Source organism: Primulina tabacum, chromosome 18 (assembly GCF_025594145.1).
Source record: "Primulina tabacum isolate GXHZ01 chromosome 18, ASM2559414v2, whole genome shotgun sequence".
Lineage (NCBI taxonomy): Eukaryota > Viridiplantae > Streptophyta > Magnoliopsida > Lamiales > Gesneriaceae > Primulina > Primulina tabacum.
Genome location: NC_134567.1, coordinates 25247852 through 25272780, shown reverse-complemented (window position 1 = coordinate 25272780; position 24929 = coordinate 25247852). Strand labels below are relative to the sequence as shown.

General features: G+C 28.8%; 2 protein-coding genes across 2 annotated transcripts; both read left to right on the top strand.

The window, feature by feature from the left end:
- The first annotated feature begins 3898 nt into the window (after positions 1-3898).
- On the top strand, positions 3899-10345 carry LOC142532566 (uncharacterized). Its single transcript, XM_075638861.1, is given in 5 exon segments — positions 3899-4601; positions 6585-6820; positions 7163-7913; positions 8253-9679; positions 9681-10345. Coding segments are annotated over 4 exon segments (3021 nt in total). The 5' UTR covers positions 3899-4601; positions 6585-6586; the 3' UTR covers positions 10290-10345.
- A 12616-nt stretch (positions 10346-22961) lies between these two features.
- On the top strand, positions 22962-23848 carry LOC142532787 (nodulin-related protein 2-like). Its single transcript, XM_075639245.1, has one exon. It carries the CDS (start codon positions 23087-23089, stop codon positions 23621-23623), a length of 537 nt encoding a protein of 178 aa, XP_075495360.1. The 5' UTR covers positions 22962-23086; the 3' UTR covers positions 23624-23848.
- The last annotated feature ends 1081 nt before the right edge of the window (positions 23849-24929 follow it).

Sequence of the window (24929 nt, the reverse complement as noted above, 5' to 3'; positions counted from 1 at the left end):
GTTCAATTGGTCAGCTGCTCAACCTGTTTAGTTTCAGCTGGTGTGCTGAAATCAGCTTTTGCTGATTTCAGTTTGTGCAAAACCAATAGATTTATCATCATTTATCAGCATTTTAAACTTCGATTCAGACTTTGACTTCTGAACATGATTTGTAGATCATCGTCTTATATTTCCAACGCATACTGAATCGCTTCATTCCAATAACCGAGTTGAGAGCCAAAATACCGTAACTGCTCATATCCAACTTATTACTGTTTTCGTGTAATTAGTTTGGTCATTCGGTGATCAGTTTAACCTAGATAACATCCGATTTTCCCAACTAATGTGAGATTCGACTTGTTTAAAATTGAGTTTTCTGATCATTCAAATTGGCGGATTATCATTTGAATCATCCAACTGAGAGATATCATCAAAACACATAAACTTGTCAAAAATTCAGTTCGGCTATATTCAGTTTCAGTTTCAGTTTCAGTTTCTTTCTCGTGTTTGCAACTTCACACGTGAGTAAATATGTTAGAAATACAATAACAAGTTTTGTTAAAATCAAAATCAAGATTGTGAACATGAAATGTTCTAACAATCATATATTTGTATAAATTATAACGTCGAGCGCTTGTCGTTCTATATGACTGTAATGATTAAGTAAGAGCAACTATGCTAAAATCGTTTATAAAGATGAGACTGAGTGATAGTAATACATTAATACAAAGTGTTGAATTTATGATCACATGGTTATGAGTGAAGAAATTCATTATCTGCGGTTGTTTTCGATTATAATTACAAATGGTCGGGCTTTTTGACAACTCTGATACGGTTTTCTCATCTCTAGTCCAAAATAAAGTAAAAATTAAAATAGAAAAACAAGAAATAGGGGGAAAAAGATAAGGGGTCAACAATCAAATTATTCTGAAACTGAATTTTATCATACGCTAGAAACTCTTGAATTAAAAGGTTGTCAATTTTTTCGATTATGGTAGTTTTGACACAGAAGTTGTAGCTTAAAAAACACTTGAGCAAATCCAGTTTTTTTTTAAAGTGTCTTTATTGTAAAAAAAAAAAAACAGAAACATTTGTGGTTAATTAGTTGATAATGACATGCAAACGCCATTGTTTAGCAAAGAATCAAGCTTTGTCATAAATAATTAATTTGTATTATGCCATGTTTGTGACTTCCAAGCAAAAGTTTAAGGACTAATTTCTTTTTTGATTTTCCTTAATGGAACTTACTTATATGGTGTGGTTTTCTGTTCAGTATATACTTAGGCATCCTTTGCAAATTGTTAAAAAAATTTAATTATGGACTTTTCAGTACAAAGTTTTGCAAATTTGTAAAGATAAATCATATTTTTTAAGCATCTGAAAACATTGCCTTGGTGTTCCGTGAAATACATATTAAATTTTTTTGATACTAAGTTATGTTTGAGTAAAAAAAATGTAAAAATTATATTGAAATTTTATAACTTAGGAATGACTTTTTTATATACATTTTTTAATAGGAAAAAGAGTAATCATTTGAATATGATGTGTTTACTGCAATAATTATTTTGTTGTGTTGAACAATTGGAATATGATGTTTGAGTTGCTGTATGATTTAAAAGATTTGAGTTTCACGACCATTACATCAGTTATAGTTTTTTTTTTTTTTTTTGTAAAACAGTAGGTGCTGTGTCCTACGTGATGTTTTTATTTTGTAATCTTTATGTTAAAAGTTAAATTATATTTTAAATTTAATGCATATATATAAAGAAAAAATAAATAAGTATTTTAGTGGTTTAAATTTTGATAGGGTGGACTTAGTTATATGTGAGCTACAATTTTCCTAAAATAGGCTTCCGTGATATTTTTACTAATGAAAATGTAATAAATTGGTATTTTAAAATTTACATTAACACCAAAAATATTTACTCTAAATCCCTTAGAATTAGAATTCTAAAAAAAAATCAAAAACTATTATAAGATCATCTAATGAGTTAATTTTGAGAAACAAATATTCGATCTGATTCAACTCATGAAAAAATTTTACTTTTCATTTTAAGTATAGATCGACTCACTACGTTCGTGAGAACCATCTTATATAAGACCTACTCAAAAATAACATAGCTAATTTTTAACTCCAATAACTTTAAAACACGACTAAAACATAAGACGATGCGATGATATTAAATCTTACCAATTGCATCAAAAGGGTCTAATTGACCAGAATATCCCTAAACCCAATTTTTCCTAGTTTGATCATTAATAAAGTAATGTGTTGAAAAGCCAAATAACTCAACTGTTAAAAGGGGATATGAAATTATCAAAGAATTTGGTATGTATGAATAAACAAAGACCGGAAATCTTTTTTTCTTTTTCCATATTTTTATTTTAAAGTCAATATGACTTTTAATATACATGTGACAGGCACAAGAAGTCATGTACTAAAATCCATTATACAATTTTATCGTAAAATTACTTCAACAAATATTTGAATAATATATTATTTAAATAAATCAAAATATATTGTTACTTATTTTTTAAAATTACAGTCTCTTTAATTTTGTGAAGAATAATTGAATATTGAATAAATAATATATAGAGAATTAATTATTATATATCTTTATGATTAGCCAATAATCAATTGCCACTGTCTGGTTTAGAGGGCATGGGGATCAGCTGATGGGGCCAATCAAAGGCAGCAGTCCCTTTCCTGTAATTTACTAAAAGTCAGTGGTCAGTTAAAGAAATCTAGCGAACCCTAAAATACCAAAAGTAAAAACCTTATCAGAACTACATCAACCTACCAGTTGGGACCCACGAAATGTCTTATGCGTCACATTATTATTATCTGTTTATATATAATTTTGAGACGATATTCATCAATCGTGTCTATCTTTGTCCACACTGTGATGTACAATTGATATGTTGTATCACTTTCGATAGGTAAATGTTCTATCAACGGTAGATATAAATATAAACATGATTGATAGGCAACATATCAATCATATAAATATATATTTGTACACTTCAAAATTGACAATGGATTCCTCTACTTATCATTAAATATCAAACACCTTGAAAGTAAGTACTTGCTATAGAACACAAAAGATGCAATAATCCAAAGTAGGAAATAAAAAGTAAATAATTGAATTTTATTTTTTTTTACAATCTAAAAATTTAGATGTGTGAATTGGTCTATTCCATATATGCATATGCTCCCTTTCTTTCTTAGTTGAATCAATTATTGCTCTTTTTGAGATTCTCTAATTATTTTTGAAAAATGTCATTTTCTTATCGGAAATATATTTCCCATAATTTATGATGCTCAACAATGTTAAGCACAAAGTCACTAATGTAAACTTAATTAACTCTGGATGTTATCTGAGTGAGTATCTGTACGTGAGACGATGAAACCATATCGATTTATAAGTTATTCGATGCGGAGTATAACACAATCCAAAATGGGAATCAAAAAACTTTTCCAACCATCGTGTACCTACTGGATTAAAATGGTTCGGGGTCGTGAACCCGAAAAAATCAAATCTTTAAATTATCTCAAGTCTCAACTAAAATTGTACAATTAGTGGTGAAAACAATAAATTGATCAAGGTAAATAAGTATTAAATTGGAATTCTAACCTCGTGTAATATTTTCTATTATACAAAATTTTCTTCTGCCATGTCTAAACTTTAAAAAAAATTGAATAATTAATTCGAACAAAAAAATAAATTAGTATTCAAACTCATAAGATGAAATCCATATGTTAATTCAAACAAAAACAAAAACAAAAACAAAAACAAAAAATCGTACTGTTCACAGAAAAATACGTACATGGATAGGTGGGGGTGTATATTAACCATATATAGCTGGACAGTTTTATATTGTGAAATTAATTCTCATTTATATTTGCTGTACCAAAAGCTAGAAAGGTGGAGAGAAATCGGAGAATATACAAATCTTCCATTTATTTTTTTGTTTGATTTTCGTTTTTAACTCCAAAAACCCAGAAATGGTTTCAGTGCATCCATGACTAGAACAAAGTAATCTTTTTTAAAACTATCACGGTGTGTGCCTGTGCGTGAAAATAGCAGAGAATAAAAAGAGACCGGATGTTGACAAATTTCATGTCATTGTTCTTGGAAGGTCGTTTGTTTGTGTGAAGATTTCTTATATTAAATAATAATTATTGATACTGTTAATAAATATATATATACAGTTGCTAAGAATTCTTTCTTTATATGTATGTATAGTTTTTTTCTGTCATTCTCTCTCTCTAGAGTTGCTATCTTGTTTTATTGAGAGAGAGAGAGAGAGTGGCCCAGCAGATCGACCTCTTCAATCTTTAGCTGAGTTTGATGAGGATCTGAACTTCTTCAATGGAGTTACCAAACCACTCACTTTGTTCTTTATTTGTTTCATCTGACAATTATTAGTATCTTTTTTTTGGTTCCTTCTGGTTCTGTATAATTTTTTTACTATTTTTGTTGCCTTTCTTTAAAGTTACAGCGTAAAAGAGCATCTGAATTTCTAATGATTTTTGAGGTTTTGCTTACTTGGAAATATTTTGGATGATTCAATTCATAAGGGGTTCTTGAACAGAAGTGGTTCCAGGATGTGGGTCTGAGGTAATTATTCTTTTTTAAACATGTTTAATGTTTTAATCTTTTTTAAGATTTACCCAGTTTTTGACTGTGGTTCATAAGAAGAAAATATTTTATTTTGCCTTTTAATTCGGGATTTTGATAAATAATCCGGTAATTGAGTTATGATTGCTTTGTAAATGTAGGTCTTGAGTTTGATGTATCATTGGTTTCATTGAAATTACTTATTGAAGTAGGTGCTCATCCTTTTGGGCAGTTCATTGGAGTTAAATTGATTTTATCTTTTGATTTTTATCTGTGATAATTCATTTGGGTTATTCTTTCTGTATGTTCATGTTAGCAGGGATGATATGTGCAATTTTGTTTTGTGTTGGCTACTAAATATCTTTTCGTTTATTTATATTTGTTGGTCACTTGATCTCCTTATTGTGCATGCCGAATAAAATGTTGCTGAGTGTAATTGTATTGGTTTGAAGGGTGTATATTTTGATTGTTTGTTTAAATTGCTCTGGTTTCCTGAAGTACATTCTGAAAGTCTTTTATAAAAGCATGCTACGTTGTGACCCGCTCGACGTTCTATTGCTCTAATTTATGCGTGAGGCACATGGGTGTTTTCTGGTGAAAGAACAACCTTTTACCAAATAGTTTTATATGGCTCGTTATGCTGCTCTTTTTGGTATTAGCTGTTATTAAACTAGAGGAAAATCACTGATATGTAATATCCCTCTTCTGGTATACTTGTGGACATCTTTGAAACTCTGATGTGATTTAGATGTACTTTGGTGGCAATCAAATATCGCAATTGTGGGGCTGTTGGATTTTCATAGCTTAAGTTTTGAGTTCAGGCCACATAGAGCATGTGAGTATGAACTCTTTTTGATAAAACAACTTAGAAGATTCTTTGAAATTCTCCGGAAAAGGATGTTTTCGCCTCATATATCCTGATATCCTCTAACACGTGTAATGTGACTGTCCATGACATTTTATAACCATAATCTGTACATATTCTAACGTCCAGCTACGCATTTTGCGATACTATTTAATGTTTTCTTGACTACACATGAATAGTTTTCTCCATAGTTGTTTTCACAGAGAATACGATTTGTCATCCAATCCTAAGAGACTCAGAAGTTAGTATATTCATAATGGACGCATTGGGTGTACAACTGACTGATTTTGGCACTTACTTACCTATAATTTGCTGGGACTGTATTAATTCATGGGAAAAAAAGGTTCTCTCGCATTTACTGTTTCAAGAATCTGCCAGCGGTGATTGGAAATAAGTCTCCTATAACTTTCACTTTTCTTGGGAGAGAAAAAATGCCCTCTTTCAAAGAAAAACAGTACCCTCTTTCAGGGATAAATCGGTTCTTGGTCTTCGTTCCCTGCTATTGTTTGTAGGAGCACTTGAATTTTATTTTTATTCATCTCCACTTTTTTTCTGTACAAATGTGTGATAGATCTCGAATTCTTACTGATGAACTTGAATTGTCGGGTATAGCCCCGTGATTCTGTGCTTAGTCTTTCTGTAATTATTATTTTCTATCTGTGTACTGGTTTCCTATGCATTGATTTATTTCTTAATAAATAATGCTAAAGCCCTTTTCTTAATTTCGGTAACAAAAGATGAGATCTGTATCATCTTAACTGTTTATCGTATGTTGAATGATATATTGGTTCAGAGCACATCAACGTCTGATTTCAAAATGTTGTACTTTTTGATTGGATGTTTTTTATCTTGTTTGCGTTGAGAGAGCCTGTAACGTTTTCAGATCTTATTCAAGATGAATTTAAGTTAAAAAAATCCCTTCCCTGTCACTCCACTTGTTTCATTTCATTGCTCTGTTATTTTCAAGAGTCAAGAACATGATAGACTACTTATATACCTGGATATCTTTTTCATGTTCAACAATTGCGAGCATGAAATTGATGAAGAGTTATTAAATAGAACAAATAATGTCACACGGCTTTCGTGGAATTCTGATTTACATTGAATACTGCTTACAGGAATGGGAACCAAAGTACATTGCAAAAGCTACTTGCCAGGATATTATTCCATGAGAGATCTGAACGAAGATTCAATCAGTAGTAGCTGGCCCCTATTTAACGGAGACAAGACTGTAGCAAATGGGCAGTATTTCAATGGGTTCATGCCAAAAACTGCAATAAATGGTTATCCTGAGAATGACAAGGATGCATTAAAGCAAAAAATGATCGAACACGAGACTGTTTTCAGAAATCAGGTAATCCAGATTCATTTCTTCATTATATCCTTTTCATTAAAAATATCGAATTCAAAATTGAGTAATATAGCATTGTAGCTAGAGTTCACATGTCCTAACATAATAGCCGTGCAAAAAAATAAAATAAATAGGCTGATATTTTATTAATCCAGTTTTGGATGACCTTTATCGCCTAAAGTCTGAACATACATGTGTATGCTTGATTTCGTTCGGGCAAATATTTTCGGTCTTCCGCATATAGGTGTCCATATTGAAGCAAAAATACCATTATTGGTCTTCCTACAAGTGGCTTCTGACAAATACACAAGAAAAACTAATTTCTTGATGTTTTTTGGAATCTAGGTATATGAACTCCACCGTCTTTACAGAATTCAAACGGATATGATGGAAGAGGTAAAAAGGAAAGAGTTACATAAACAAGGAGCATCAATAGAACCGTCATCATCGTCAAGTCTTCAAGGATTTCAAATGCCATCCAATGATGCTCGTAAATGGCATATGGCTGGATTTCCTTTATCAAATTCTGGTCATGGTAGAACATCAATTTTGGGAGTTGAGGTTGTAACTTCTCCCATGAGTTGTACCAAAGGAAAACAAAATCAGACGAGTCAGTTTCTGTTCCACAACAGATCTACTTCGAAGGACTTTGAAGCATTGAATTCAAGGCCTTTGAAGGTGAGGAGGAAGTTGTTTGATCTTCAACTTCCTGCCGAAGAGTATGTTGATTCTGAAGAAGGGGAAAACTTAGAGGAGTACGAAGTAAATGCAAGAATTGAGCCTGAAAATAGTTTCCTTAAAAGTCATGATGGTGTGAAGGCTAATTGTCCAATAGATGCTTTTACTTCTGATTCTTGTTTCAGAAGTTCGGTTGGGTTGGCAGATTTAAACAAACCCGTTCAGATTGAAGAATCAATGTCTCCGTTACTGGTTGATTTCCATGGCAATACTTCCTCCAATGGGCAGACAAAAGGGATGAATCAGCCAGCTAAGTCAAATGCAAGATTTTTAGGTGTAACCCATGGTTTTTTGATGAACTCATCTGTTGAAAGTGAATTCAACAAGAGGGGACGGTTCTCCTACATGCATGAAGCTGGTAAATTTTTCATACTTTTTCTTTAATTTTGTTATGTTCGTCACTATGATACACCATCCCACGTCGGATCACGAGGAGTATTTAAGTTGGTTAATTAATAGTCACAATGTACTCTTATAACTACTTGAGTTTTTTAAAGCGATGACGAATATGAAGTAGTTGCTGTAAGAGTTCATTGTGCATTCGCGATTGCGGGGGAGGCCTTGGGGCGTGACAATCACTTTTCTCGTATATGTTTCGTTTGATGCCATACTTGCATGAATTCAGCATTTAATTGAATATCTTTCCTTTTTAATTGTTAAAGTAATTAGCTTAAATTTGCTATGTTTTTGCTCTCAGGGTCTAGTAATAACCTTGGCACCCAGAGTCAAGGTCTTCCGCAAGATAAGTTGCCTATGGCTTACAATCCGGTCCAAGCTACACTGAACCAGCTTCATCATGCTTCTGGATATGCTCCAGAATATCCTACTGTTTATTGCAAGGAAAATCTGTGGAGAGATGGATCCCACTGTGGTGAGTTTAATACCCAGTTGGAACCACTTGTTGCTTCTCAGAGTTCACACCCATTCTTTAGCTCTCGTTGTTTTCCCGGCTCACAGCCTCACTCCACCTCACCATTGGCTAAGCCAAAAAGTAGGTTTACTGAACAGATAACCACATCTGGATCGCCTTCAATCCAGGAACACTTTGGAGGAAAGTGGCAAGCAAATGATAGTTACAGATTTAATGCAGGTTTGAGAAACGAACAAACAACGAGAAATGGGTTTTCACATGGGTCTGCCTCGGGAAACAAAGGACTACAGGCTCACTTGCCATCGGCTGGCTTTGGTTATCTTAACTGCAGTCAGGGTGATAAAGTAGTATCTGACGGCTCAATTAATCACGGATTTGGGATTTTTGCAAAGGGATCCTGTCATGTGGATTCAAAGCCTGTACTGGATATTAACTTGAACGAGGTATTTTCGAACTCGTCGAATGAGCCCTGGGCCCGGCAAGATTTCAATATAGTAGATAGAAAAGGTAAGCATGAAGATCATGTCTCAGCACTGCCTTGGCTTAGACCTAAGCCAACTAATGGCAATGAAGGGAACTCAAGTGTCCCTCGTGCTTCTTTGTGTGGTAATCGAGAGCCAGTTAGGGATCTTAATCAGCCGTACACCCCATTGGTTATCTTGGCTTCAAATGATTGTGTAATTGTGGAGAAAAAGGAGGTTGCTGAGACTCGAAATGTTCAGAAAATTCTTGGGTTTCCAGTCGTTGACACAATTGCCCGAGAACACGAGCCATCCTCACTTGTTTCCTCCTCGACGATTGTTAATTCCTCTCCCGACAAAAATAACAAAAGGAAGAACAGAATAATTGACATAAATCTAGCGTATGAGCCAGAGGAGCTGGAAGTTAATGAAGAGCAACACATGGTAAAGGCGAGACAAGGCGCCTGCTACATTGATTTAAACTCTTGTGCAAGTGATTGTGAAGATCCTCCAGTACGGTCATATGAAAGTCAGAGCAACAGCCATAAGGTAACAAAGGAGATAGATTTGGAAGCTCCTGTCTTCCTGGAGAGTGACGATGACGATGACGATACACCATCCATGAAAAATCTTCCCGATATCAGTTCGTTACACTCGTTAGAAAAGAAAGTGGAACAAACACCGGACGAGGTTCTTCGAAATGCAGCAGATGCGCTAGTTGCCATCTCATCATCTTGTCCAAATATCGATATGTCTGAAGTTTCCTTGGCGGATTCACTCCTCTGGTTTGTCAATACCATGTCCAGTGTGCGCTATTGAACTTGAGTGTGTATCCCGTAAAGAATCAAGAACCAGAGATGGTTCCCCACTGCAAGGTTTGTACGAGGAGATTGATGAATTTGAGGCCATGACATTGCAACTTGTTGAAACTAAAGAAGATGACTACATGCCTATACCATTTGTTCCCGAAGCCCAGATAGAGGACACGGGAGCCAATACGTTAGTCACTAGAACTCGTAGGGGTCAGTCAAGGAGAGGAAGACAGCGAAGGGACTTTCAAAGGGACATCCTACCCGGTCTAACATCGTTATCAAGGCATGAAGTTGCCGAGGATCTTCAGACATTTGGAGGGCTGATGAGAGCTACTGGCCATCACTGGAATTCGGGATTGACCAGAAGAAACGGCGGTAGAAACAGAGGCGCTAGGGGTAGGAGACGAGCAGTCATTGAAACAGTCCCTAATATCATTCCAACCACAGTCTGCACTTCATTGTTGCAGCAACTTAACAACATTGAGTCTGGTTTGGAGGACAGAAGTCTAACGGGGTGGGGAAAGACAACTAGGCGCCCCCGTCGACAACGATGCCCTGCAGGTATTCCTCCTACTATCACATTAAGATGAGAGTAATCAAAACAAGGCAATACTTTCTTTAATTCTGAGTTTACAGAGGGCAACATCAGACGTGATTGGGGAGCTTGTTTGAGTGATTACGGGTTTGAAGTAGTCGACTGTCTTTGTAAATGTCGTTTTAGCGATCTTTCTTGATTCTTGACTTTGATTTACCAATTTGCATCTGTTTACAAATAATGTTACCCGATTCCATCTTGATATATAACATAGCATTTTTTTAAAATGCAAGTGTATGTTTGATCTAATGACAAATATTCAGCAATTCTAACTTCAAATTAATGAATGCCTGAAGAATTTGAAATGTTATTTAACCCATATATAAAATATATATGTTGTAGAGACCCAAATTTGTAACATCACCACCTTATTTCATATTTTATTTGAATATCAAATTCGAGACCCAAATATATTCATACCAAGGTTTTCATTCAACATATATTTTATTTTCAAACTCAAATCTCATAAATATATTTATTGCAAGCTTATTTATATAAACTACAAATAATGTACGTGCGTTGGACGTGGGAAATATTTGTTGAAGTAATTAGAATTTGAAATAAAATTAGTTAACTCAACAAAAGATAATGATAATATTATTGTAAATTTTGACAATTTGTGTTAATTAGCATATGTAACTAATTAGGAAAAAAACATATTTTTTTTAATTTTAAAAAAAGATTTGGACTACTAAAATTTTCTCATATATTTTTTATCATGTTGTTTTCTTTTGTTATTTGTCATATTCTCTCAATAATACATATATTTTATTACAATATTCAATTATTACAATCTTTTTTGACAATCAATGATCTGCAATTTTTTATTTATAATGTTATTTGATTATTATTCTCTTTCACGTAAATTGACAACAATTTTAACCGGATACTTTTACTTTCATAGTTACCTTTAACTTATTAGATATTTATACTTGATAACATATAAACTACACATTATTATAATAATCTATCATCACATAAAAAGTACTGATGGACTGATTTAAAAAAATATTGATTAAATGTTGTCATTTATTTGTAATTTATAATAATAATATTTTTGACAATAAATCATCTTTTTACTGACTCTTATTATACTTATTTTAATATTTCATAATAACTCATAAATATAATTAGCACAATTAAATTATTAATGTCATATTGATATTATCTTGAGAAAAATTTATTGCATTTATAAAGTTTGAATGGTAAATATAACTTTATAATATACATTTAATTTGGAAAATGAATTCATTGTATACTTCTTCCATTTCTATTTTTTGTGTAACCCAAAAGAGTTAATATTTTTTCTCTTTTATCTTCTCCAACTCACTGTAAAAAGTTATTAAAAAATATTTATATCTAGAAAAATATTTTTATTTATTGTTTTTTTTGTCTATATATTTTGTTATATGTGAAAATATATTCTACTTCATTGTATTAATTGCCATATATATTTACTATATAATTTGTGTACATTGAAGGTGAATAAGTTCATTTTGTAGTTTTTTATTATTTGGACTTAGGTTGATATATTAATATGTGATATACATAGATATAAGAATTTTCAAATTCAATTTATTCACAATGATTTTTCATAACAAAGGCCAACTCAAAATAATAAAAATTAGGATTCATAGTTATTTTAAATATGATATAAAAATAATATGTGGAAACTTTTTTTGATATTTTAGTTGCAAAATACAGTGATAAACGCATGTAGGTGCACTATTTCATTGTGTCAATTATAACTTTCTTTAAATATCTTATTTCTCACTCAATGATTAAAATTTGTTTATTTCTTATTTTGATTATCGACAAATCCAATATTCCATTTAAATGTTTTTGTTAATAATATTTACATGAGTTTTATTCTATATTTATCCAATTTGAAAGGGATCGATTATAATTCAATCTATAATAATCTTTGAGAACTGTAGAATGCTTATAAATTTAAAAATAGAGTAACATGTAAGGGACCAATTCAAAACTAAAAATTGAATGCTACATGTTTTTTCTAGCTTTACAATCAAATAATGTAGGATCGAACATTTGTCGTTTTTCCAAATATTATAACTGATACTAACGATGCAAGTTAAATCTTTAAATCATACAACAGCTCAAGCGCCTATCCATCGTGGACAATTATTGTACCTAAAAATATATCTCTTAATAATTGCAATCAATGAAAATCAAAGTCGCGATCTTGGCTCTGATATCAATTGTAGGCTCAAACGTTTACTGTTTTATCAAAACCTATAGATTATGGTAACAGTGCAAATCAAATCATTTAAATAGTACAACAGCTCAAGCACAACATTTCAATTACTCTACCCAACATGATCAATTATTGTGCCCAACAAATAAGTTTATGCAAATAACCTTTTACTAAATCATATGAATTTATAAGACATTTGAGTAGAATATATACTTGATATTCTACATAAGCAGTAGAGAAAAAAAATCATTTTTCATCTATTTGAAAATTTATATTTTAAAATAAAAAAAAAATTAGAAAAAAAATATAGCATGTTGACAAAATCTCGAAACCCAAATTGAAAGTTGAATTAATATATTCATATTCATCATTAAATTCTACTATTTAATTTTAATAAAATATTTAACATATTTGTCCACTAAAAATAATGAAAGAAATGTTTATACAATTTAATTAAAAAGTCAAAGTACATCAGTTTCTGATTACGAATAACAATCACATTATGATTACGTTACAATGATAAATAAATTATTATTTTTAGTTTATCATCATAGTCTTTACCTCAATAAACACATTTTCGAATGTAGGATGTTAAATTTAATATTGACATTAGATAATTATAGTATTAATTCTAACATTCTTTTTTTATTCTTCTCAATACATTACTTTTTCTATCTTCAAATATATTAATCTATTTGTTATTGTATACAAAGTATAATAATTATTTGTTTAATTCATCAAATTTAAGATTAGATGTTTAGAAAAAATTTTAATATATATTTAAAGATCAATAGATAATGAAATTAAATTTGAAATCAAGAGAAAAATAAAGAAAATGTAGAACACTACAATGCATGAACTTTCGCTTTATACAGTGACAAAACATAAGGTGAGACCAAGTGAGATGCTTATATATATGAGTCTCATTCAACTTAGCCTGTTATAATATTTTTATTAACTCATTTTATCATTCGTTTTTACTTCACTAACTTTGCAATATGACTCATTCAAGCATTAGATTTTTATTTTTTTAGTACATAATGTCCTCCACTCTCACCGACTTCAATCTTTAGAAGTCGGTATTAGTAGTTTATATGTAATAGACAATTATTTAGTTTTATTTTATGTCTTTGATTAATTGTGTAATTTTTATTTTCTACCTAATTCATTTTTAGAATTTTTATTGAATTTTTATAATCATGATTAGAAGTGTTGCACACATACAATATAAAATTATTATATTTTAAAATGTTAATATTGAAGTTTCGAATAAATGTATTAAATTATTATTAAGAACATTTAGAAAAAAAATATACATCATAATTCAGATTTAAATATTAACATACAAATAAATAATTGCAAGGAATATCTTATGAAATAAATGATGTTAATCCAAAAAGATTAAATATGATTATCGTAAATGAATTTTTCTTAATTAATTATAAAATTTTCAGCGCATGCGCAGAATTAATTAGAATATTTTCAATATATGATAAATGTTTTTCCATATGAGTTAGTGATTGAGTCCTTATGAACATTTAAAAAAAACGTGTCTTTAATTATAGTAACGGTGTCTTATAATTTAAAATATTAAATGAAACAAATTATCAAGATAAAAATTAATTAGGAAATTCAAGAATATATGGTTAATCAATTAGTTTAATTGACACGCTATTTAGTTTGCTGATTTAATAGATGTTAGATCCACAATAACTAAATTTGACAAGAATTCTTGTAGAATAAAATACAATTATAATAAATTACTTGATTGTGTATGTAATAAAATTTTGTATATTTCATATGTGTTTGATTTATTTTACTTATAAGGTTGAAATTTTATATATTATGATATAAGATTTGTTATGCATCTTAACATCGATAAATCCACAATATATTAATTCCCGCTACCATATAATTCGGGTTTCGTCCCAGACTTTTGTGTATTCGTTTGCTTGAATTTATTGTTCCTCATTTTACCAAGACTCATAACATGTCAAATATGAAAGTGAATATTAATTTAAAGATATGATAATATTTATATATTGTAATAAACAAATTTACCCATCACAATACTGATAAAACTAACTTAAAAATAATATGTTGACGAACATATTGTCAGGAATCCAAAAATACAACTCAAATGTCAACTTTGTCACTCAATTTTGAGTGACTGCTAAAATGTCTCAACAACCCACAATTTTTGGACAACACCGTAACATCACAATTTTAAAATCAAAATGATATTTTCCATTTTATATCAAGAATTCGTGATTGAAAATCGATAATATTAGATATATAGATATTTAATATAAACTCGTGCGAGCTCATTTAGGCTCACCTTTAAATGAGTCGACAAAATTTCAACACAACTCACTTAAACTGTTTGGCGGTGCAGGCCAAACCGACAGACCCAGCCCAAATCGACGGCTCAAATCACAACGATCTTTTACCGTGTTTTATTTAAATAATTTATAAATATAAACCGCAAAAAAATTTCGGTTGCAAAAAAACTTTAATTTAAACACATAAATTCTAACAAACGGTCACAAGTAAATAGATTTAAAATTTTAAAAATATTTTTGTAAAAAAATTATATCACAATAAATTTTTTGACCATATTTATTAAATTATTTTTTAATTATAAACCTTTGCAAAAAATATTTTTTTAAACGCATAAGTTATAGTCCACGTCACAAAGACAAATTAACGAGGACATGAAAAAAAAATTAATAAGACACCAAAGAAAATTCATAATTCGATAATGAGTTATTTCTAAACTTTAATTAATTTAATTTACATAATGAAAAGATAAATAAAAAATCTAAATCATTGGATAAAAAATAACATATTTTAATCTGGGTAGGTACAAAAAAAACCAAATACTAATTTACATGGTGAAAAGATATCATTGAAAAAAAATAACATATTATAATGTGTGTAGACATAAAAAATAAAATACTAATAATCACATATATTTAAAATATGAATAAAGAGGAAAAAAGACACATTTAAAGTAAGAAATTAATGTAAAACAAGCAATTAATAATTATTAAAGTATTTTTTAATATAAACCTTTGCAAAAAATATTTTTTTAAACGCATAAGTTATAGTCCACGTCACAAAGACAAATTAACGAGGACATGAAAAAAATTAATAAGACACCAAAGAAAATTCACAATTCGATAATGAGTTAATTCTAAACTTTAATTAATTTAATTTACATAATGAAAAGATAAATAAAAAATCTAAATCATTCGATTAAAAATATCATATTATAATGTGGGTAGGCACAAAAAAACCAAATACTAATTTACATAATGAAAATATATCATTAGATAAAAATAACATATTATAATATGTGTAGACATAAAAAATTAAATATTAATTTAATCACATATATTTAACATATGAATAAAGAGGGAAAAAAGACACATTTAAAGTAAGAAATTAATGTAAAGCAAGCAATTAATAAGGAGATAAATAAAAATTCACATATTTATTAAAAAAAGACACATTTAAAGTAAGAAATTAATGTAAAACAAGTAATTAATAAGGAGATAAAAAAAGACATATTTAATTAAAAAAAGACACATTTAAATTAAGAAATTAATGTAAAACAAGTAATTAATAAGGAGATAAATGGAAATTCACATATAAAGTCACATTTTTATATATACTAGAAATAATGTACGTGCGTTGCACGTGAGAAACATTTGTTGAAGTTATTAGAATTTGAAATAAAATTAGTTAACTCAACAAAAGATAATGATAATAGTATTGTAAATTTTGACAATTTGTGTTAATTAGCATATGTAACTAATTAGGAAAAAAATATATTTTTTTAATTTTAAAAAAAGATTTGAACTACTAAAATTTTATCATATATTTTTTATCATATTGTTTTCTTTTGTTATTTGTCATATTCTCTCAATAATACATATATTTTATTACAATATTCAATTATTACAATCTTTTTTGACAATCAATGATCTGCAATTTTTTATTTACAATGTTATTTGATTATTATTCTCTTTAATGTAAATTGACAACAATTTTAACCGGATGCTTTTAATTTCCTAGTTACCTTTAATTTATTAGATACTTATATTTGATAACATATAAACTACACATTATTATAATAATCTATCATCACATAAAAAGTAGTGATTGACTGATTTAAAAAAATATAGATTAAATGTTGTCATTTATTTGTAATTTATAATAATAATATTTTTGACAATAAATCATTTTTTTACTGACTTTTATTATATTTATTTTAATTTTTCATAATAACTCATAAGTATAATTAACACAATTAAATTACTAATGTCATATTGGTATTATATTGAGAAAAATTCATTGCATTTATAAAGTTTGAATAGTAAATATAACTTTATAGTATACATTTAATTTGGAAAATGAATTCATTGTATGACAACACTTCTTTCATTTATATTTTTTGTGTAACCCAAAAGAGTTAATATTTTTTCTCTTTTATCTTCTCCAACTCACAGTAAAAAGTTATTAAAAAAAATTTTATATCTAGAAAAATATTTTTATTTATTGTTTTTCTTGTCTATATATTTTGTTATATGTGAAAATATATTCTACTTCATTGTCTTAATTGCCATATATATTTACTATATAATTTGTGTACATTAAAGGTGAATAAATTCATTTTGTAGTTTTTTATTATTTGGACTTAGGTTGATATATTAATATGTGATATACATAGATATAAGAATTTTCAAATTCAATTTATTCACAATGATTTTTCATAACAAAGGCCAACTCAAAATAATAAAAATTAAGATTTATATTTATTTTAAATATGATATAAAAATAATATGTGGAAACTTTTTAGGACATTTTAGTTGCAAAATACAGTGATAAACGCATGTAGGTGCACTATTTCATTGTGTCAATTATAACTTTCTTTAAATATCTTATTTCTCACTCAATGATTAAAATTTGTTTATTTCTTATTTTGATTATCGACAAATCCAATATTTTATTTAAATGTTTTTGTTAATAATATTTACTTGAGTTTTATTCTATATTTATCCAATTTGAAATGGATTGATTATAATTCAATCTATAATAATATTTGAGCATTGTAGAATGCATTTAAATTTAAAAATAGAGTAATTTTTAAGGGACCAATTCAAAACTAATAGTTGATGCAACATGTTTTTTCTAGGTTTATAATCGAATAATGTAGGATCGAGCGTTTGTCGCTTTACCAAATGTTATAACTGATACTAACGATGCAAGTTAAATCTTTAAATCATACAACAGCTCAAGCGCCTATCCATCGTGGACAATTATTGTACCCAAAAATCTATCTCCTAATAATTGAACCAATTGCAATCAATGAAAATCAAAGTCACGATCTTGGCTCTGATATCAATTGTAGGCTCAAACGTTTACTGTTTTATCAAAACCTATAGATTATGGTAACGGTGCAAATCAAATCATTTAAATAGTACAACAGCTCAAGCACAACATTTCAATTACTCTGCCCAACATGATCAATTATTATGCCTAACAAATAAGTTTATGCAAATAACCTTTTACTAAATCATATAAATTTATAAGATATTTGAGTAGAATATATACTTGATATTCTACATAAGCAGTAGAGAAAAAAAATCATTTTTCATCTATTTGAAAATTTATATTTTAAAATAAAATAAAAATTAGAAAAAAAAAATATAGCACGTTGACAAAATTCCAAAACCCAAATTGAAAGTTGAATTAATACATTCATATTCATCATTAAATTCTACTATTTAATTTTAATAAAATATTTAACATATTTGTCCACTAAAAATAATGAAAGAAATGTTTATACAATTTAATTAAAAAGTCAAAGTACATCAGTTTCTGATTCCGAATAACAATCACGTTATGATTACGTTACAATGATAAATAAATTATTATTTTTAGTTTATCATCACAGTGTTTACCTTAATAAACACATTTTCGAATGCAGTATGTTAAATTTAATATTGACATTAGATAATTATAGTATTAATTCTAACATTCTTTTTTTATTCTTCTCAATACATTATTTTTTCTATCTTCAAATATATTAATCTATTTGTTATTGTATACAAAGTATAATAATTATTTGTTTAATTGATCAAATTTAAGATTAGATGTTTAGAAAAAATTCTAATATATCTTTAAAGATCAATAGATGATGAAATTAAATTTGAAATCAAGAGAAAAATTAAGAAAATGTATAACACTACAGTGCATGAACTTTCGCTTTGTACAGTGACAAAACATAAGGTGAGACCAAGTGAGATACTTATATATATGAGCCTCATTCAACTTAACCCGTTATAATATTTTTATTAACCCATTTTGTCATTCGTTTTTACTTCACTAACTTTGCAGTATGACTCATTCAAGCATTAGATTTTTATTTTTTTAGTACATAGGGGCCTCCACTCTCACCGACTTCAATATTTAGAAGTCGGTATTAGTAGTTTATATGTAATAGACAATTATTTAATTTTATTTTATGTCTTTTGATTAATTGTGTAATTTTTTATTTTCTACCTAATTCATTTTTAGAATTTTTATTGAATTTTTATAATCATGATTAGAAGTGTTGCACACATACAATATAAAATTATTATATTTTAAAATGTTAATATTGAAGTATCGAATAAATGTATTAAATCATTATTTAAGAACTTTTAGAAAAACAATATACATCATAATCAGATTTAAAGATTAACATACAAATAAATAATTGCAAGGAATATCTTATGAAATAAATTATGTTAGTCCAAAAAGATTAAATATGATTATCGTAAATGAATTTTTCTTAATTAATTATAAAGTTTTCAGCGCATGCGCTGAATTAATTAGAATATTTTCAATATATGATAAATGTTTTTCCATATGAGTTAGTGATTGAGTCCTTATGAACATTTAAAAAAATGTATCTTTAGTTATAGTAACGGTGTCATATAATTTAAAATATTAAATGAAACAAATTAACAAGATAAAAAATTATTTAGGAAATTCAAGAATATATAGGGTTACTCAATTAATTTAATTGACACACTCTTTAGTTTGCTGATTCAATAGATGTTAGATCCACAATAACTGAGTTTGACAAGAATTCTTGTAGAATAAAATACAATTATAATAAATTACTTGATTGTGTATGTAATGAAATTTTGTATATTTCATATATGTTTGATTTATTTCATTTATAAGGTTGAAATTTTATATATTATGATATAAGATTTGTTATGCATCTTAACATCGATAAATCCACAATATATTAATTCCTGCTACCATATAATTCTGGTTTCGCCCCAGACTTTTGTGTATTCGTTTGCTTGAATTTATTGTTCCTCATTTTACCAAGACTCATAACATGTCAAACATGAAAGTGAATATTAATTTAAAGATATGATAATATTTATATATTGTAATAAACAAATTTACCCCTCACGATACTGATAAAACTAACTTAAAAATAATATGTTGACGAACATATTGTCAGGAATCAAAAAATACAACTCAAATGTCAACTTTGTCACTCAATCTTGAGTGACTGCTAAAATGTCTCAACAACCCACGATTTTTGGACAACACAGTAACATCACAATTTTAAAATCAAAATGATATTTTTCATTTTGTATCAAGAATTCATGATTGAAAATCGATAATATTAGATATATAGATATTTAATATAAACTCGTGCGAGCTCATTTAGGCTCACCTTTAAATGAGTCGACAAAATATCAACCCAACTCACTTAAACTGTTTGGCGTTGCAGGCCAAACCGACAGACCCAACCCAAATCGACGGCTCAAATCACAACGATCTTTTACCGTGTTTTATTTAAATAATTTATAAATATAAACCGTAAAAAAATTTCGGTTGCAAAAAACTTTAATTTAAACACTTAAATCTAACAAACGGTAACAAGTAAATAGATTTAAAAATTTTTTTGTAAAAAAATTATATCACAATAAATTTTTTGACCATATTTATTAAAGTATTTTTAATTATAAACCTTTGCAAAAAATATTTTTTTAAACGCATAAGTTATAGTCCACGTCACAAAGACAAATTAACGAGGACATGAAAAAAAAATTAATAAGAAACCAAAGAAAATTCACAATTCGATAATGAGTTATTTCTAAACTTTAATTAATTTAATTTACATAATGAAAAGATAAATAAAAAATCTAAATCATTGAATTAAAAATAACATATTATAATGTGGGTATGCACAAAAAAACCAAATACTAATTTACATAATGAAAAGATATCATTGGAAAAACATAACATATTATTATGTGTGTAGACATAAAAAATGAAATACTAATAATCACACATATTTAAAATATGAATAAGGAGGAAAAAAAAGACACATTTAAAGTAAAAAATTAATGTAAAGCAAGCAGTTAATAAGGAGATAAATGAAAATTCACATATAAAGTCACACATTTTATTAAAATAATTTTTTAATATAAACCTTTGCAAAAATATTTTTTTAAACGCATAAGTTATAGTCAACGTCACAAATACAAATTAACGAGGACATGAAAAAAAATAATAAGACATCAAAGAAAATTCACAAGTCGATAATGGGTTATTTCTAAACTTTAATTAATTTAATTTACATAATGAAAAGATAAATAAAAAATCTAAATAATTGGATTAAAAATAACATATTATAATGTGGGTAGGCACAAAAAAATCAAATACTAATTTACATAATGAAATGATATCATTGGATAAAAATAACATATTATAATGTGTGTAGACATAAAAAATTAAATACTAATAATCACATATATTTAAAATATGAATAAAGAGGAAAAAAAGACACATTTAAAGTAAGAAATTAATGTAAAGCAAGCAATTAATAAGGAGATAAATGAAAATTCACATATAAAGTCACATATTTATTAAAAAAAGACATATAAAGTCACATATTTATTAAAAAAAGACACATTTAAAGTAAAAAATTAATGTAAAACAAGTAATTAATAAGGAGATAAAAAAAGACACATTTAATTAAAAAAAGACACATTTAAATTAAAAAATTAATGTAAAACAAGTAATTAATAAGATAAAAAAAGACACATTTAAATTAAGCAATTAGTAAAACAAGTAATTAATAAGGAAATAAATGAAAATTCACATATAAAGTCATATATTTATAGATATAATAGATAATACATATAAAAAATATAACCAAATAAAACTTAAACTTCCAACCAGAGTTTAATAAAAAAATCAATTAAAATAAAAAGTTTCGACCACAACTGATTTATTAAAACTTATGAAAAAACTCATAATTTATATCATATAAATTTAATATTAAAACTAATATTAGAACTATTACTAAATAATATGTCCCCAAATTGTTTTGCAATATTTTCGAAATTTTGTGCAACTTTATCAAGGACACGGATCATCTGCAGTGCAGAGGAGAACAGCACTTTGTGCTGTTTTATTTTATTTGGTTTCAATTAAGTTTGGTTTCAATTGGGCTTTCAAAACATAACCTAAATTATTTTACTATTAAAATAAAAAAATCAAAAAATAATTCAATGATAAAAATTGAGTAACTTTACTTTAAAAATTAAACTAGAAAAATTTAACTATAGGAAATAATGTATATAATTTATTTCTATTAAGTTAAATTAATTATTTTAAAATTAGATATTATTGTATTAGTAATAATATTTTTACTTGTTAACAAATTTTTCATATCACGAAAAAAATTCTATTCCGACTTTAAAAAATGTTTACTTGTTAAAAAAAATTTCATACTTGTTAACTTAAAATTTTTACACACAAAATAAATTCTAAATAATTTTAAAATAATTAATTTAACTTAAGGCCATCCACAGTAGTAGATGTATTTTCTCCAAATATTTGTGGATCCCATAATCCACATCATCAATCAAATATTTCACTACTCAAATATCTCACATTTCACAATCAAATATCTCACCAATCAAATATTTATGGGTCTCACTGTCACTTTAATTAATAGTTTATTTTCATTTAAATAAAATAACTTACAATTTTATAAAAAAATATTTCTGAATATTTTTTAATATTAAAAAATATTAAAAATATTTTTGAATATTAAAAAAATATTTAAATGATTATTAAAATTAAAAAGTTTAATTAAAATATTTAAAAAATGAAAAAAAAATATGAATAACCGGTTACAAATTCACTTTGCACACAAATCAAGAGGCCACAATTGTGAATATTTGATGGTGTCAAATATTTGGATGACATGACATCCACGATATCCACTATTGTGGGTGTCTTAATAAAAATAAAATATATAACCAAAAAAAAAAGAGAACAGCACAAAGTTATGTTTTCCTCTGCACAGCAGAGGATCCGTGTCCCTTTATCAATGACAGGTGAACTTTTCATTCTCTCAGTCAAACTTAGAATCGTGTCTTCTTTCCTTCCACTTCTTCCCACGAAACAATCTCCACCACCAAACTCTCCATTTACCTTTCATCTTCCCTCCATTTTCACTCATCTCTTCGCCAATTTTCCTTGCAATGGATTTCTTGTCCGATATAACGAAACATGATCACGATTCCAAGCCGAAGCCCACTTCTGATCACCCCACGAACCCCGATCACGGGCACCACAAGAGACCATCAAACTCCGACCTTCTCAACAGCGCCAAGGTGGTAGCTGACGCGGCGAAATCCCATCTCCGCCATGAGCCACAGAAGCATGAAAAAGGGATGGTCGCTAATGCGGCCGCGGATCTACTCTGCGGTGCTTCAGAGTACGGAAAGCTAGATGATACTAAAGGAATGGGAAAGTACGTTGACAAGGCGGAGGATTATCTCCGCCAGTACAACACGACTCAGTCCACCACCACCGTTGTTGATTCCCACGGTAACAAAACCACCACCACCACCACCTCCACCACCGTCACCACCGACCCTGAAAAAGATCCCGCCACTGGCGGCGTTGGGGACTATGTCAAAATGGCGGAAGGTTTCTTGCACAAGCCGTCTGGAGGCGGTGGAGGAGCCGGCGCTGGGGATTTCATGAAGATGGCCGGGGATTTCTTGAAGAAGTAGGCGACTTTTGTACTTTGGGACTTCAGTTTTTTTCACACACTGGTGGAACTCACCTTAGTTTGTTTGTTTGTTTGTTGTGAAAATGCTATTTTTTTAAAACTTTCCCTCTGGTTTTTTGCTTTTGTCTTTTCAAGTTGTAATAATTGATTATATGATTTGCGATGAGATGTATGTAAAGAACACCATCCGTCCAATTAGTTTATAAATTTAAGTTTTTCTTGTTTACTCTAATAATTAGTATGTCTAATGGATTCAATAACTTTTCTTGTGATGCATATTGAAGATTTTTTTGTATTCATTTACTGATGATCTGTTTGAGGTATTCTCTTTGATACAAACTTCACGTATTTTCGCAGCATGACATTTTATACAGTTTCACTTGAAAACTACACAACATTTACAAGTTTTTACAATTTTCTGTCTTTGTCGTTGATGGTATTCAAACGCACAGACATGTTGCTGGAATTTTTCCAGTTAATCTGATTTTATTCACTTTCTCTCAATTTGATCTCCTCATTTCTGCGGTTCTTCTCTGCCTTGCCCTGGCTGCTTCTGCTACTTCTTGGATTCTTGTGATGTCGGTTCGATAGCTCTGCAAGGTTTTCATTCGTTTCTTATCCATTTCAGCCTGGAAGTTGTTCTATCTTGATTGTTAGATCTCAATAACCTTAACTTCTAATGTTGATCGAATGGAGTTGGTAATGAGAATGAGTACCTCTCTTCTTTTGACTTTGCGTGTCGCATTTGTCATCTTCTTAGTCTCCCACTTTTCGACCGTGTCCATCATCTTTTCGTCCCTGAAACTTCTTTCATTATGTGAAGAATTACCGAAAAACGAAGGGTCTTTGGAATCAATTAAGTTTCTAAAAAAGATGTTTTTGTTTTTGAAAGCTGTCTCTAAAACCACTAGTCACGGCTCCCTAACGCTTGTCATCTCTTCTTTCTCCAAGCATCCGCCGTAGATTCTCTAGGTCTAGGTTTTGCTGCAGGCGTTGGTGCTGGAATCTCAGCCTTTACGCTTCCAGTGGTGATATTCAGACTCTTAAACGCGAAAGTTGGAGGCGTTTCAGCTACTGAATTTTTGGATTTGTTACTGGTTCTTTCATCTTTCTGGTCTATATCAGCATAACTAGCTTTCTTCTTCATAGATGGAGTGACATTACTTCCGGTATCGGGCTTTGTTTTGCCTGTTGAAGTGCTTTTTGGCACCTTGATATCTTGATCTTTGAAACTTGCCTTTGAAAATTCATCTGATGCATTCGTAATACTTTTTGTGAATTTTTAGACATGACTTGGCTCTTACCTT